Source organism: Somniosus microcephalus, chromosome 30 (genome assembly GCF_052327205.1).
Source record: "Somniosus microcephalus isolate GS21.2 chromosome 30, FLI_Smic_1.0, whole genome shotgun sequence".
Classification (NCBI taxonomy): Eukaryota; Metazoa; Chordata; class Chondrichthyes; order Squaliformes; family Somniosidae; genus Somniosus; species Somniosus microcephalus.
The window spans coordinates 14,908,256-14,925,361 of record NC_141016.1 but is presented as its reverse complement, the minus strand read 5'-3'; the positions used below and the strand labels follow the sequence as shown (position 1 = coordinate 14,925,361).

At 45.5% G+C, this 17,106-nt stretch overlaps 1 protein-coding gene across 7 annotated transcripts in view; it reads right to left on the bottom strand.

Moving 5' to 3' along the window:
• Window positions 1-17,106, bottom strand: part of LOC147097931 (transcription factor COE2) — a 362,047-nt gene that overhangs the window by 51,713 nt on the left and 293,228 nt on the right. For all 7 annotated transcript variants that reach the window (XM_085971014.1, XM_085971015.1, XM_085971013.1 and 4 more), the window contains 2 exons: window positions 15,244-15,374; window positions 13,447-13,573 (listed from right to left, as the gene is read on the bottom strand). In XM_085971014.1, coding sequence (XP_085827140.1) covers window positions 13,447-13,573; window positions 15,244-15,374 — 258 coding nt within the window. The remainder of the gene's footprint in view (window positions 1-13,446; window positions 13,574-15,243; window positions 15,375-17,106) is intronic.

Sequence of the window (17,106 nt, the reverse complement as noted above, 5' to 3'; positions counted from 1 at the left end):
TAAATGCGTGGCTCAAAGACTGGTGTGGGAGAAATGGGTTTTGCTTCCTGGGACACTGGCACCAGTACTGGGGCAGGAGGGAGCTGTTCTGTTGGGACGGGCTTCACTTGGCCAGTGCTGGGACTAGAGTCCTGGCAGATCATATAACTAGGGCTGTAGAGAGGGCTTTAAACTAACTAGTGGGGGGGAGGTTCCTAGAGAGCAAATAATAAAAATGACAACAGAGAAGGTCATAGACTTAGGTAGCAGTGGGGAAATTAAAAACCAGAGCATGTCAGGAAGGGGCAGAAGGTATGGAGTAAAAGGTAAAGTAATAAAAAGGGCAAAAGCAGGAACTAAGTGTCACAAAACATATTTGAAAGTTCTCTATCTGAATGCACGTAGCATTCGTAACAAAATAGACGAGTTAATGGCACAAATAACTACATATGGGTATGATCTTGTGGCCATTACAGAAACATGGCTGCAGGGTGACAATGCCTGGGAATTAAACATACCAGGTTATTTAACGATCAGGAAGGACAGGCAGGAAGGAATCACTGTAATACAGAGAAATGATATTGGGTCAAAAGATCAGGATAATGAAACAGTTTGGGTGGAGGTAAGGAATAATAAGGGGAAAAAAACACTAGTGGGCGTAGTCTATAGGCCTCCGAACAGTTGCAACTCTGTTGGACGGAGTATCAATCAGGAAATAGTTGAGGCTTGTAATAAGGGAACATCTATAATTATGGGGGATTTTAACTATCATATTAATTGGACAAATCAAATTGGGCAGGGCTGCCTTGAGGATGAGTTCATTGAGTGTATTAGGGATGGGTTTCTTGAGCAGTATGTAACTGAACCGACCAGGGGGCAAGCAACCTTAGATCTGGTCCTGTGTAACGAGACAGGATTAATTAAAAATGTCCTAGTAAAGGATCCCCTTGGAATGAGTGACCATAACATGGTTGAATTCCATATTCAATTAGAGGGTGAGAAGGTTGGATCTCAAACAAGCGTGCTAAGCTTGAATAAAGGAGACTATGAAGGTATGAGAGCGGAATTGAGTAGAGTGGATTGGGAAAATAGATTAAAGGGTAAGACGATACATGATCAGTGGTGTACATTTAAGGAGTTATTTTACAACTTCCAAAAAATATATATTCCACGGAGAAGAAAAGGGTGTAAAAGAAAAGACAGCCATCCGTGGCTAAGTAAAGAAATTAAGGATAGTATTCGACTAAAAACAAGGGCATATAAGGTAGCCAAATCTAGTGGGAGGATAGAGGATTGGGAAAACTTTAAAAGACAGCAAAAAATAACAAAAGGATTGATTAAGAAAGGGAAGATAGATTATGAAAGTAAATTAGCAAAAAATATAAAAACAGATAGTAAGAGTTTTTATAGTTATATAAAAAGAAAAAGGGTGGCTAAAGTAAATGTTGGTCCCTTAGAGGATGAGACCGGGAAATTAATGGTGGGAAATATGGAGATGGCAAAAACACTGAATGAATATTTTGTATCAGTCTTTACAGTAGAGGACACTAAGAATATCCCAACACTGGACAAACAGGGGGCTATAGGGGGGGAGGAGCTAAACACGATCAAAATCACTAAGGAAGTGGTACTCGGTAAAATAATGGAACTCAAGGCGGATAAATCACCTGGACCTGATGGCTTACATCCTAGGATCTTGAGGGAAGTGGCGGTAGGGATTGTGGATGCATTGGTAATAATTTTCCAAAACTCCCTGGACTCAGCAACGGTCCCGGCAGACTGGAAAACTGCTAATGTAACACCCTTATTTAAAAAGGGCAGTAGACAGAAGGCTGGAAACTATAGACCGGTTAGCCTAACATCTGTGGTAGGTAAAATTTTGGAGTCCATTATTAAGGAGCCAGTAACAGGACATTTGGATAATCATAATTTAATAGGACAAAGTCAGCATGGTTTTATGAAGGGGAAGTCATGTTTGACAAATTTGCTGGAGTTCTTTGAGGAAGTAACATATAGGGTGGATAAAGGGGAACCAGTGGACGTAGTGTATTTAGACTTCCATAAGGCATTTGACAAGGTGCCACACAAAAGATTATTGCTTAAGATAAAAAATCACGGGATTGGGGGTAATATTCTGGCATGGATAGAGGATTGGCTATCTAACAGAAGGCAGAGAGTTGGGATAAATGGTTCATTCTCAGACTGGCAATCAGTAACTGGTGGTGTTCCGCAGGGGTCAGTGCTGGGTCCCCAACTCTTTACAATCTATATTAACGATTTGGAGGAGGGGACCGAGTGTAACATATCAAAGTTTGCAGATGATACTAAGATGGGAGGGAAAGTAGTGAGTGAGGAGGACATAAAAAACCTGCAAGGGGACATAGACAGGCTAAGTAAGTGGGCAGAGATTTGGCAGATGGAATACAATACTGGAAAGTGTGAGGTTATGCACTTTGGCAGGAAAAATTGTAGAGCAAGTTATTATCTTAATGGCAAGAAACTGGAAAGTACTGAAGTACAAAGGGATCTGGGGGTCCTGGTGCACGAAACTCAAAAGGTTAGTATGCAGGTGCAGCAAGTGATTAAGAAGGCCAATGGAATGTTGGCTTTCATTGCTAGGGGGATAGAATATAAAAATAGGGAGGTATTGCTTCAGTTGTACAAGGTATTGGTGAGACCGCACCTGGAATACTGCATACAGTTTTGGTGTCCATACTTAAGAAAAGACATACTTGCTCTCGAGTCAGTACAAAGAAGGTTCACTCGGTTAATCCCGGGGATGAGGGGATGGACATGTGAGGAGAGGTTGAGTAGATTGGGACTCTACTCATTGGAGTTCAGAAGAATGAGAGGCGATCTTATTGAAACATATAAGATTGTGAAGGGGTTGGATCGGGTGGATGCGGGGAGGATGTTCCCGATGATGGGTGAAACTAGAACTAGGGGGCATAGTCTTAGAATAAGGGGCTGCTCTTTCAAAACTGAGATGAGGAGGAACTACTTCACTCAGAGGATGGTAGGTCCATGGAATATGCTGCCCCAAAAAGCTGTAGAAGCTACATCATTACATAAATTTAAAACAGAAATAGACAGTTTCCTAGAAGTAAAGGGAATTAAGGGTTACGGGGAGCAGGCAGGAATTTGGACATGAGTCTAGGTTCGGATCGGACATGGCCCTGTGGGTAGCGGAGCGGGCCCAGCGGCCGTGTAGCCTGATCCTGCTCCTATTTCGTGTGTCTAATTCTGTTAGATTCAGGAGATGGTTCTGTGATAGTAGATTTGAGGTTAGGATCAGATCAGCCATGATCTTATTGAATGGCGGAGCAGGCTCGAGGGGCCAATTGGCCTACTCCTGCTCCTATTTCTTATGTTCTTATGTTCTTATTATGTAGGAATGAGGCTTCACACAAAGGCACAGGCGTCTAATGGAAAATGTTTTTAGACGCTTTTTTGCACAGAAAATGCATAGGTAAGCTGATTAATTTTCTTGTAATTATTTTTTAATTGAATTTATTATGTAACAAAGCCTTATTGCGGAGTTTGGCTCGGTAGAGAACCCAAGGTGGCTGTTGAAAGGATTTTCAAGAATTGTTTGGAGTGACTCATCTGCTCCTTCTAATTGATCGGTGTTGCGGACTGCTGATATTTGATTGGAGGTTTGTCGAAATTGCCAAGTGGTAGTTTCCATTTTTAATTGCTGCATGGGTATTAGCAATGTGCCATGCCGGTTATGTTGTGATTTTTGCTGATTTAAAAAAAAATTACAATCAAGTACAAGTGTGATTGAAAATTTGCATCTGGGAAAGTGTAACTCCAAAATGTGACTGGCAGATGGGAATTGCACAATTTCTATACGATTAGTTACTGTTATACAAAAAAGTGGGGCAGGAGGCAGGAACGGCTATTTCATTGCACGTCAAAAAAAGAAAGACTTGCATTTATATAGCACCTTTCACAACCCCAGGACATCCCAAAGCACTTTACAGCCAACGAAGCAATTCTTTTTATACGAGACTCCCAAAGCAAGTGCTCTACTCGGAGCTCCGACACGGCAAGAGAGCCCCAGGTGGGCAGAGGAAACGCTTCAAGGACACCCTCAACGCCTCCTTGGAAAAAGTGCAACATCCCCACCGACACCTGGGAATCTCCGGCCCAAGACCGCACAAAGTGGAGGAGAAGCATCCGGGGAAGGCGCCGAACAACCTCGAGTCTCTTCGTTGGGAGCAAGCGGAAGCCAAGCGCAAACAGCGCAAGGAGCGCACGTCAACCCAAGCACCCCACCCACCCGCCCCTTCAACCACCCTCTGCCCCACCTGTGACAGAGACTGTAGGTCCCGCATTGGACTCATCAGTCACCTGAGAACTCATTTTTAGTGTAGGAGCAAGTCATCCTCGGTTCCGAGGGACTGCCTAAGAACTGGGAGAAGAACTTTTTTAAAATTCACTCATGGGATGTGGACGTCGCCGGCAAGGCCAGCATTCATTGACCATTCCTAATTGCGTTTACGGGTGCGGTAGCACAGTGGTTATGTTACTGGACTGGTAATCCAGAGGCCTGGACTGATGATCCGAGAGACATGAGTTCAAATCCCACCACGGCAGCTGGGGAATTTAAATTCAATTAAATAAATCTGGAATAAAAAGCTAGTGTCTGTAATGGTGACCTTGAAACTACCGGATTGTCGTAAAACCCATCTGGTTCACTATTTCAAAAAAGAGCTGGGGAGTTATCCCCGGTCTCCTGGCCAATATTTATCCCTCAACCAACATCACTAAAACAGATTATCTGGTCATTATCACATTGCTGTTTGTGGGAGCTTGCTGTGCACAAATTGGCTGCTGTGCTTCCTACATTACAACAGTAACTACACTCCCCTGCTCTTCTTCAAAATAGTGCCATGGGATCTTTTACGTCCACCTGAGAGAGCAGACTGGGTTTAACATCTCATCCGAAAGACAGCACCTCTGACATAACTCCCTCGGTACTGCACTGAAGCATCAGCCTAGATTTTTGTGCTCGAGTCTCATGGAGTGGGACTTGAACCCACAACCTTCTGACTCAGAGGCGAGGCTGCTACCCACTGAGCCACAGCTGACACTCAAAGGACTCTTGTCGATCTCAATACATAAGGGATTCATTCAAGCTAGGAAGCTGTACTGAAACCCAGGGGTGTTCAAAAAAAATGTAATGCAAGATTTTTTCCTCACTTTTACTTCATTGATAGGCTTCTTAGTGCTGGTATTGTCTGCCCACATATTCTTCTCTTGAAACCAGATGGTCCTATCTTTACAGTGTCATTGGTTAGAGAGTCCTAGCAAAGTGGTAAGTGTTGCCATGTGTTGACTGGCAGAAACGTGAAGAAAGAAATAACTTACGTTTATACAGCACCTTATCAGGCCTCTCATGTTGTCCCAAAGTGCCTCACGTGCAACAACAACAACTTGCACTTATATACCACCTTTAACATCCCAAGGTGCTTCACAGGAGCGATTATCAAACAGAATTTGACACCCAGCCACATAAGGAGATATTAGGGCAGACGACCAAACACTTGGTCAAAGAGGTATGTTTTAAGGAGCGTCTTAAAGGAGGAGAGAGAGATAGAGAGGCAGAGAGGTTTAGGGAGGGAATTCCAGAGCTTAGGGCCATGGCAGCTGAAGGCACGGCCGCCATTGGAGCGATTAAAATTGGGGATGTGTAGAGGCCAGGGTTGGAGGAACACAGAGATCTGGGAGGACTGTGCGACTGGAGGAGGTTACAGAGATATGGAGGGGCGAGGCCATGGAGAGACTTGAAAACAAGGCTGATAATTATAAAATTGAGGCATTGCCGGACCGGGAGCCCATGGAGGTCAGCGAGCGCATACAACAAAGTACAACTGTTATTTATGTGAAGGTAGCTCACAGTTACTTTATAGAAAGCATATTCCCATTAACATCAATGAGGTGAATGACCAGTTAATTTATATGTTGGTTAGGAGAGGAATGTTGGCCAGGATACGAGGACAGTTCCCTGCTCTTCTCACAGTAGTGTCATGGGATCCACCTGAATCACTAGAAAGGGCCTCGGTTTAACATCGCTCCGACAGTGCAGTGCTGCACTGGAGTGTCAGCCTGGATTAGGTGCTCAAGTCCTGGAGTGGTGCTTAAACCCATACATTTCTGACCCAGAGATTAGACTGCTGCCAACTGACAGTATTGGGGAACTAACAGCAGAAATAATAGCCAATATGTTTCTTCAGGCAGCATTCTATATCCTTGGCAACGGTCCACTCACTTCCTCTGTGGCTCTTGTGTGACGGCTTTCCTCTGTGCCAACAGCTCCTTAGGTTGTTTTGAGAAGATATTTTCAGATGTATTTCAAATTTGCAGAGACTAAGGAAATCAGAGTAAAGGGCTGTGTTTCTGCCGGAAAGTGAAGGAACTCTCAGAGCTAGAGACTGGCATTTCATCATTGGAACCCAGGTTTAAAAACCAGCTGAGATCAGATGAAAGCCTTCTCTTTCTGTTGGGCATAAAGGCCCTACATGAACTGAGTTTCAACTCAGTTACCAGTGGGTGTGTAACCACGGCAGAAAACGGCTTCAACATTTGGCAAAGTTGGCAAATCTAACGTAGAGGGCCAGCAATGAAAGTTGGTCGAAGGGGAAGATGTAATAAGGTAGCAGTGATCTACTGAGCTTTGAGTTATGCCACATTGCCAGCCAGAGGAGGTCTTACTCTGCATCTAACCTGTGCTGTACCTGGTCACAGTATATTTGAAGGGACAGTGTGGAGAGAGTTTTACTCTGTACGTTGCACCTGACCTGCAAGTGTTTAACAGCGAAGAACAGAGGGAGCTTTACTATGTCATTAGAATAGAATATTTGTTAAAGAAAAAGAAAGAAAGACTTGCATTTATATAGCACCTTTCACGACCACCGGACGTCTCAAAGCGCTTTACAGCCAATGAAATACTTTTGAAGTGTAGTCACTGTTGTAATGTAGGAAACGTGGCAGCCAAGTTGCGCACAGCAAGCTCCCACAAACAGCAATGTGATAATGACCAGATAATCTGTTTTTGTTACGTTGATTGAGGGATAAATATTGGCCAGGACACCGGGGAGAATTCCCCTGCTCTTCTTCGAAATAGTGCCCTGGGATCCTTTATGTCCACCTGAGAAAGCAGACGGGGCCTCGGTTTAACGTCTCATCTGAAAGAATAGATTCTATTCTATGTTACGAACTCATGCTGAACCCTGACCTGGCAGTGCTTGATGGGGGCAAAATAGAAGCAGCTTTACTCTGTGTCTAACCTGTAGTTTCCTGATGGGCCAACGTTGAGGAAATAGATAATTTATATATAGATAATATGGCATGAGTCGCAGGTTGAAATCTAATCGAGGGGTTCGTATGGTTCTGTTGGAATGATCCTGTTGTTTAAGGGTTAATAGGTCGCTGGTTGACCTCTGTTGGTGGGAGCTGTTTTCCTTGGATTTGGGATGCCTGGAAAGCACAACTAAAAGAGGAAAAAGGAAAGAATTGACCAGCGTGCAGCACTGGGCTGAAGTAATCTTGGGCAGCTGGAGGGGGACTATGGCCACCTTGTTCTGTGAATTCTGCCTACTCCTGCTCCTATTTCTTATGTTCTTATGTTACATAGAATTACATAGGATATACAGCACAGAAACAGGCCATTCGGCCCAACCAGTCCATGCTTGCATATATGCTCCACTCGAGCCTCCTCCCATCCTTCCTCATCTAACTCTGTCAACATATCCTTCTATTCCCTTCTCCCTTATATGCTTATCTAGCTTCCCCTTAAATCCATCTACACTATTCACCTCAACCGCTCCCTGTGGTAGCGAGTTCCACATTCTCACCACTCTCTGGGCACAGAAGTTTCTTCTGAATTCCCTATTTGATTTCTTGGTGACTATCTTCTATTGATGGCCTCTAGTTTTGCTCTTCCCCACTTTGTCTATTCTATCAAAATCTTTCATCATTTTAAAGACCTCTATTAGGTCACCCTCTCCTCATTGATGAAGAGGCCTAACAGAATCTGAGGTAACTGTTGTTTGTTTTCTCGATCCGTGTTGACATATTGCTTTGTTAGGCCCTTTTGATGTGATAGTGAGACTTGCCTATACTCACAGCGTAATAAAGACAAAGCCATTGTTGTAGATCTACTCTGATTCAATGCGTTGTCCAATGCGGAACTTCCATCTCTCCATAGCCTCACTCCACCTTATATGAGTGAGCTTCTCCAGCCCTATTTCCCTGCGTGCACCTCTTCTCCTCTGAGTCCATTTTGCTGCTTGTTCTCTGCTTGCTGTGCTCCACCATCGGAGGTTGATCAATCAGTCACTATACCCTGGCTCGTGGATTACTTTTCCCAAGCCACTTTTCTCTTCGACCTGCCTTCAAATGCTTTTAAACACATCTCTTTGTAGCTTTGATCCCTTTCTCTTCTCTAATATCACGGCCAATAAATTCCCCACTTATCTCGTTGCTTTGTAAAGTGTTCTGACATCTTCTTTTACATGAGAAGTATATTATATAAATGAAAGTAGTCTTCTAACATTCTGTAAGACGACCCCAAGTCAGCCCACAGTAACTAGGCTCAATCCTACATCTTTTGCTCCGAATTTGACTCCTAACATTCACACTGATAATAATAGGATGTGAAATGTTGAAACCCTGTTTGATGTTTCTGCAACAAATCCTTAGAGTCTCCATAATGCTAAGATTGTAAAAGGAACATCTATCAGGCCTTGTGTTGCTAATTTCCAGACACGTTGCTGTACTGTGACTTTTTTTTGCTGAAGTGATGTTTCAGGACTCCTACTGGCTATTAAATCCTCACGGTGTGTGTCGATCACGTGAGGTGTAGGAATCCCTAAACGTTTGTTGCACCATGTCGATTCTTTAGGTTCTTGGGTTTAAAGGAAAGGGTGCAGACAGATGGGTAAACCTGTCAGGGGGATGCCCACAGGAGAAAAGTGCATTTGGATGGGTAAATTCCCCTGGCACACCAAAGGTTAAACTGCAAAAATCAATGGGTTCTGCACCTTTCATTGTGACATCCCCCTCATCAAATTAAATGGAAAGTGTATCTGAATTCCTTGTCATATTTATATTACGTTTTATTTAATAACTACAGGATGGCATGAAGTTAAATATTTGACAAGCTGATGTGTTCTTTGGGGAATTGCACTGAGAGCAGCTCAGTGAATATAGTCAATACTATACTTAGCATCACTTAATCCTCCATAGGGAGTGTTAAGGTTTGCTTTAGGACTTTAATAATGCAAATTTCAACTGGATGAAAGTCAACTAATCCATACACGATTGAGCCTGAGAAAGCCTCGGCATTATCCTGAGAATTGGATTTGTTCCCACAGCGATCCCAGTATTGTTTCCATCGCCGCGCATTTTTCCTCTCACTTTCAGTCACTCGTTTTGTGTGTGTATATATATAAATATATAATAGAGTGCTCCTCTGTCTCTGTTTCTCTTTTGTTGGTACCTTGAGATTTTTATTCTTTACCATAGATGTTTTGCTGTTATTATTTCCTTGTCTCCGCCCCCTCGCTTGCTGTTGCCCTCTTTCCATCTCGGCCTCATTCTCTGCATTTGTCTCTCCCCATTTCTATCACTCTCCATGCACTTGCTTTAATCTCCAACTTATCGGTAATATTGCTTTGAAAGCGTCCTGGGATGGTACAGTTGGTACACAGGTTCTAGACCTTGTTCTGGCCGCATTCCCACCTTGCACCCTCCATGAACTTGAGCTGATCCAAACCTCTGCAGCCTGAATCCTAACTCGCACCGAGTCCCGTTCACCCATCACCCCTGTGCTCGCTGACCTACACCAGCTCCCGGTCCGGCAACGCCTCGATTTCAAAGTTCTCATCCTTGCTTTCAAATCCATCCATGGCCCTCACTCCCCTCCCTCCCTATAGAAACATAGAAACATAGAAGATAGGAGCAGGAGTAGGCCATTCGGCCCCTCGAGCCCGCTCCGCCATTCAATGCGATCATGGCTGATCATCCAAATTCAGTACCCTGTCCCTGCTTTCTCCCCATATCCCTTGCTCCCCTTAGCCTTAAGAAATATATCTAACTCCTCTTGAATATATTTAACGAATTGGCCTCAACTGTCTTCTGTGGTAGAGAATTCCACAGGTTCACCACTCTCTGGGTGAAGAAATTCCTCCTCATCTCAGTCCTAAATGGCTTACCCCTTATCCTTAGACTGTGACCCCTGGTTCTGGACTCCCCGACCATCGGGAACAGCCTTCCTGCATCTAGTCTGTCTAGTCCTGTTAGAATTTTATAAGTTTCAATGAGATCCCATTAGTCACAGGGTTTACAATGGGAGCCACTGCAGCAGCCTGGGAAAGCTGGTCGTGCGAATGACGATCAGGGGCTTGCAGAAAGCTCACAGCCAGCCAGGGGAGGGTGGAGTGAATAAGTCTGTGCAACCCTTTGAGATCTCTGCACTCCTTCAATTCATGAGCATCCCCGATTTTCATCACTCCACCATTGACTGCCGTGCCTGCAGCTGCCTGGGCCCTCAGCTCTGAAATGTTCTCCCTCAAACTCTCCACCTCGCTCTCCTCTTTCAAGACGCTGTTTAAAACCTACCTCTTTGACCAAGCTTTTGGTCACCTGTCCTGATATCTCCTTATGTGGCTCGGTGTAAAAATCTGTGTGCTAACACTCGTGTGAGTCTTCTTGGGACGATTTACTATGTTAAAGGCGCTATATAAATACAAGTTGTTGTTATCTATTTTCCTTAAATACACAACCAGAGAAATGGTAAAACCAATTCAGTACAGAAAAGCAGATTAATAGAATCACAACTTGCTCTGTGTCTTATTGCTATTATTAATAAGTCTCAATAAAAGACATGCACAGAGACATCACCCTTGCGTCTCTCTCCAAAAGACAGTGTTGTAATATAAGCTTGTCCCCCACAGGCAGCTGGCTTTGCAGGAGTGTTGCTTGATGCTGCTGGCTGCCATTTTATTTATGACTGGGGGGGGGGGGGGTAATGGATCTCTGCTTGGGGGAATCTGGAGCAGTGACGTTGTGTTATTTTTTTGCTAACCTGCCCGTGTGCAGCGTTGTACATGTTCAATTGCGTCGGTGTTGTAAATGGTACTCTTAATCCATTCACAATAATAAACAGGGAGAATTCACACCTTAACACGTTGTGGAATCATTCCCCACTCTAATATGAAACGCGCCTTATTCCCAGCTCGCTGTGTTCATTGTCTCCTCTCTTGGCTGGCGGTGTGTTTATATTACAGGGCTGTCGTGGGCCACTGTCATGGGATCTACTCTTCCCGGGTGTAGCGCGGGTCAGTTTCTGTAGCTAGGGGTCAGTTTCTGTAACTAGGGGTCAGTTTCTGTAGCTAGGGGTCAGTTTCTGTAGCTTGGGTCAGTTTCTGTAGCTAGGGTCAGTTTCTGTAGTTTGGGTCAGTTTCTGTAGCTTGGGTCAGTTTCAGTTGGATGTAGCGCGGGTCATTTTCTGTAGTTTGGGTCAGTTTCTGTAGCTAGGGGTCAGTTTCTGTAGCGCGAGTCAGTTTCTGTAGTTTGGGTCAGTTTCTGTAGCTTGGGACAGTTTCAGTTGGGTGTAGCGCGGGTCAGTTTCTGTAGCTTGGGTCAGTTTCTGTAGCACGGGTCAGTTTCTGTAGTTTGGGTCAGTTTCTGTAGCACGGGTCAGTTTCTGTAGCTTGGGTCAGTTTTAGTTGGGTGTAGCAGGGGTCAGTTTCTGTAGCGCGGGTCAGTTTCAGTTGGGTGTAGCACAGGTCAGTTTCTGTAGTTTGGGTCAGTTTCTGTAGCGCGGGTCAGTTTCAGTTGGGTGTAGCACGGGTCAGTTTCTGTAGTTTGGGTCAGTTTCTGTAGCGCGGGTCAGTTTCTGAAGCGCGGGTCAGTTTCAGTTGGCTACACTCCATGGTGTAAATGCTGTGACACTTGGGGAACGCATTATACCTACACCGAAATGTGGATCACTGAATGTGCCGCCGGGTTAAATGAACCAGTTCACAGGATCCCGTCCAACATATTTACAATCTGAAAAAAAGGTCAGTTCCAATCTGTCAAGGTTCCAGCTCTATTTTTCCTCCCTTCCGCTCGGACTATTTTTTTAAATGTGGAATCCTTTTGGAGATCCGCCCCAGCGGCCGGCACCTCCAGCAGTTGTATTTCCGTATTACACAGTGAAATCGTGCAACCGGCAGCAGACTGGAAAGTGAAAGGGGGGAGTGCAGCACAAGGCAGTGGGCTATAAGCGGTGTTACCGCGCCCTGACCGTCTGTTTGTATCTGAGGAGTGTAATAACATATTTTGTACTGGATGCACTGTGGTCCCATGCACTTTGACATTTATAGCCCATGATTCTAATGCCAATGGCTTCTTTCGCCTTGATTGAATTGCCTATCTCTGTGATCTCCACCAGCCCCACAACCCTCTGAGATCTCAGCGCTCCTCCAATTCTGTCCTCTTGAGCATCCCCGATTTTTAATTGCTCCACCATTGGCGGTGGTGCCTTCAGCTTCCAAGGCCCTAAGTGCGGGAACTCCCACCCTAGTCCTCTCCACCTCTCTACCTCTCTCTCTCTCCTCCTTTAAGACACTCCTTAAAACCTAAATAACAACAGAAAATGCTGGAAAAACTCAGCAGGCCAGGCAACATCCGTGGAGAGAAATTAGAGTCGACGTTTCGGGTCGAACCCTTTTTCAAAACCGGAAAGGAAATGAAATAGATCGAAGGCAGGACTGCGATAGAACAAAAGAAGTAAAGAGACATTAAGAGGTATTCAAAACCAGACGAGATGGTAATAGGACAGTGGAGACAAAAGACAGCTCAAAACCTACCTCATCTGCCCTAATATCTCCTTATGTGGCTCGGTGTCAAATTTTGTTTTACAACACCCCTTGGGATGTTTTACTACGTTAAAGGCGCTATATAAATGCAAGTTGTTTTTGCTTGTATGCAACACCCATTCACTGATGTTGGTGCGAGGAATGGTGATGGTAGCACCTCATTTTGTGTAAAAATACCAGGATTAGGAATTCCTTCCAGTTTTCAGACACCCAGTATTGGCATCAAGCCCTCCTTAATCAATTATAGCACACATGGAGGAGAATAACGCTCCCTCTACTCCCATCAGTATCCGACAGCCCAAATCTCAGAAAAGCAATCCCCTATTGCACTATTGTGGCATTTCTCAATTTCCCACACCAGCCACCCTGTGGACTTTGAACCACATTGTCAATATAATGTCCATTAGTGCTGAATTAAGGGTTGTTTTGGGTTGTGGGACAATTGGACTGAGGCTACCCACGCAGCCAGCGGGCAGAGGAGACTTTCAAAACCATTCCTCCAGTCCCACAGGCATTCATCCCACCACACCACCCAAATCCCCTGACCGTTTTTTTGTGAGCGTCCTTTGAACACGACGAGAAGCCAACCCACCTGTGTAGATGAATCTTCCAGGGGCGCCTTTGCAAAACTGTTTGGACTTGTAGGACAGTGTGACTTCCACTACTCCCGGGATGTGTCGCGGAGGAGTCTGCACTCGGATGGCATGGGGAGTAATCAGCTGAAAGGCACGAGAAGGGAAAAGCGTTTGGGTTTGAATACAAGCTATCCACAGCCCGCCTCCAGCCCTTTCAAAACCCAACTTTGCTGCGTGTGATCCTTGTGTTAATCATTACAGAATAGATGAGAAACGTTCACAGCAATTAAAAAAGATTCTAATTTAAAGTTATTAACAGCCACCCCCCTCCCCCCCCAACTCATGTTTCCCCCTTCAACAGACTGATTTCTCTCTGCCTGGTTTCTTCAGGCCTTTTTGTCTTCTTCTTCGATAATCTTCATGACCGTCCCAACTCTCTTCCCTTGTACTGTGTGCCAAGTTAGGCACTGCCAATTTTCCCTTTCAACTTCTGCGCTAGAAAATGATTCCATTGCTTCATTAAAATATTTTCCCCTCCTCCACTGCCTTTTCACTGGGGTACAGTCCCGTGGGCCCCGGCAGATGGTAGCGAAGTGGTTCTGTTACTGGACTAGTAATTCAGAGGAATAACAACAGAAAATGCTGGAAACGCTCAGCGGGTCAGGCAGCATCGCGGAGAGAGAGAAACAGAGTTAACATTTCGGGTCGATGACCCTTCGTCAGAACCTGAAACTTTAACTCCTGTTTCTCTCTCCTTGGATGCTGCCTGGCCTGCTGAGTGTTTCCAGCATTCTCTGTTGTTATTTCAGATTTCCAGCATCCGCAGTATTTTGCTATTGTATTAGTAATTCAGAGGCCTGGACTGATGACCCGGAGACGCAAGTTCAAATCCCACCAGGGCAGCTGGGGAATTTAAATTCAGTTAATTAAATAAATCTGGAATAAAAAGCTAGGGTCAGTAATGGTAACCATGAAACTACTGGATTGTCGTAAAAACCCATCTGGTTCACTAATGTCCTTTAGGGAAGGAAATCTGCTGCCCTTACCCGGTCTGGCCGGTATGTGACTCCAGGCCCACTGCAATGTGGTTGACTTTTAACCGCCTCTGAAAAGGGTCAAGCTACTCAGTTGTATAAGGTGGCTCACCGCCCCCTTCTCAAGGGCCAATTGGGGTGGGCAATAAACGCTGGCCTTGCCAGCGATGCCCACATCGCATGAATGAATTTAAAAATAAAAGACCTCCTGTACCTCACCCAATGGGCTATTTTTCTTGTGTGAGGCCCGGGGAGTGAGTAGCTGGCTATTCGACAGTGAGATGCATCACGTTGGGCCCAGTCTCGTTCTTCCCTGATGTCCAGGCACACTCGTTTTCCAACAGGGGTCACTGAGCATCAATCAGGAGTGGGATCGCTGGCTGACCTTTCCCCCCCCCCACCCTCCTCAACCAACTGGAGCCCCCCCGTGTGTTTTTCTCGCTGATTTCAGCTAACTCAGCATAGAGCTGGGATCGAGCCTCGCGATTCTCTTGACTGGTGTGGCTCAGTTCCACACCAGGCAGTGCCTTTACCAATAGGGAGCCCGGTTATTGCCCGACGGTCTTTGAAAGTCCCGATGACGGCTGGCAGACTGCATCATGAGTTAGGATAATGGGAGCTGAAACAGAATTGTAGGCCATTAAAAGGAATACGCAGGTAATTTTCAACTTCAGCCGCCGCCCTGTATCCACCCTGCCTGAGCTCTCTTCCACTGAGTTCTATCGAGCGCTGTCAAAATCTAGTAGCAGGCGAAGATTTGCTGCTCCAATGGTAACCTACCTCACTCCAAACAAGCATGGTGCCAAATAGAACCTGCAGTCCGTCGAAAAAATTGTCCCCGATAATGATGACCATGGCACCCCCGGTAGTCCATCCTTCACTGGGGCTGATAGCTTTGATGCATGGTGTAGCTAAGTATGAGAGTAAAGAAAGGAGATTACTTGCATATCATGACTTTCTCTTTTTTCAATCAATACCGCAACATAAGATATAGGAGCAGGAGTAGGCCATACGGTCCCTCGAGCCTGCTCCACCATTCAGTAAGATCGTGGCTGATCTTCTAACTCAACTATCACCTTCCCGCACTATCCCCCTATCTCTTGATTCCCTTAATATCCAAAAATCTATCGATCTCTGCCTTGAATATACTCAATGACTGAGCCTCCACAGCCCTCTGGGGTAGAGAATTCCAAAGATTCACCGCCCTCTGAGTGAAGAAATTTCTCCTCATCACAGTCCTAAATGGCCGACCCCTTATCCTGAGACTATGTCCCCTAGTTCTAGATTCTCCAGCCAGGGGAAACAACCTCTCAGCATCTACCCTGTCAATCTGCCTCAGAATCTTATATGTTTCAATGGGATAACAGTCATTGGGGGAAAAATTCAGTTGTTTGCACCTCCCGTTAGCACCTTAAGAGGGCGCTAATGGGGCGCAAAGCAACTGGCGCCCGGGCGCGGCGATGTTTGTGCTGCTCACGGAATTAACTAGACATTTTGCGGCGGCGCTAAACACTACCGCCACGATCTCCTGCGCCGGCAGATTGTGACGTCAGTCGAGTGCGCAACGCCCCGGTAGCGCCCCAGAGTGGCGCCCCCTGCCTTACCGCCTGCCGCTAACAATGACAGATTGAGGGGAGTGTTCTGCAGTCAGAAAGGGACTGGGGGAGCACTATTTAAAGGCGACCGCTTCCTGCCTTTTTTTGTCGGTGACATTTTTGCACCACGCATTTTGAGAGAGAGAGAGAGAGAGACTTCTGGAGAGATTCAACGCTGTGTGAAGGAGTTTTGGGTACTGAGCAGCACTTTGCAGGTTTATTTTGATTTGCTCTTCCTTGCTTTGCCAGCGCTCTGAGGTAGCGCCTCGCTCCTCGGCCTTTGTGCCTTAAGACAGGTGTGAAGCGCCTGATTTAGCGCTCCAATCACCTCCAGGGGCGATAAAAGCCAAGTTTGCTGTCAGAGGCGATAATTAGCGCCAGGCGCTAAACTTTGCGCACGGCCAATAATGGCGCCCCAAATGGGGCGATACCGAATTTTCCCCCCATTGTTCCTTTGCCTTTCCTCTGGTTCCTCCTAAGACCCAAACAAGCCACCCTACACTTTTCTCCTCCTCCCTGCATCAGCAGTGGTGAAATCAAGACTCATTGCACAGTCTTCTACTCATTCTCACCCAGGACCTCAAACTGTGTGACTTCTTAACTCCTACTGCTGCAATCTAGATTCCTAATCACGAGTTTCCTTTTTACCTCCTGCTCTTTTCAAACTTGAGGCTGCCGTGCAATATGGGCCTTGGCCTCTTCGTCTCCGTTTCTCAATGATAAAGCAACTTGGTGTCAGAAGATAGTGCGTTTAAATAGATGGCATCAGCTTCAGTTAGGTTTCTTAAATACAGCACTTGTTGTCAAAGGAACCCTACAGCAACCAAAAACCTTTTGAGTAATGAAGGATGTCAACACCAAAAATCATAATGTGACAGGGGTTCTTGATTTATGGTGTATTTCAGGAGCCCAGTGAGTTGAAATATGTGCCCTACTTAATTCTCCCAAACAATGCTGAGGATGAGAAATTTGAAGAACACAGTTTTGAATGTGTTCTACATCATGTACATTTGGGGGAGCCGTACAGGACAGCCAGTCCTCTCAAAGA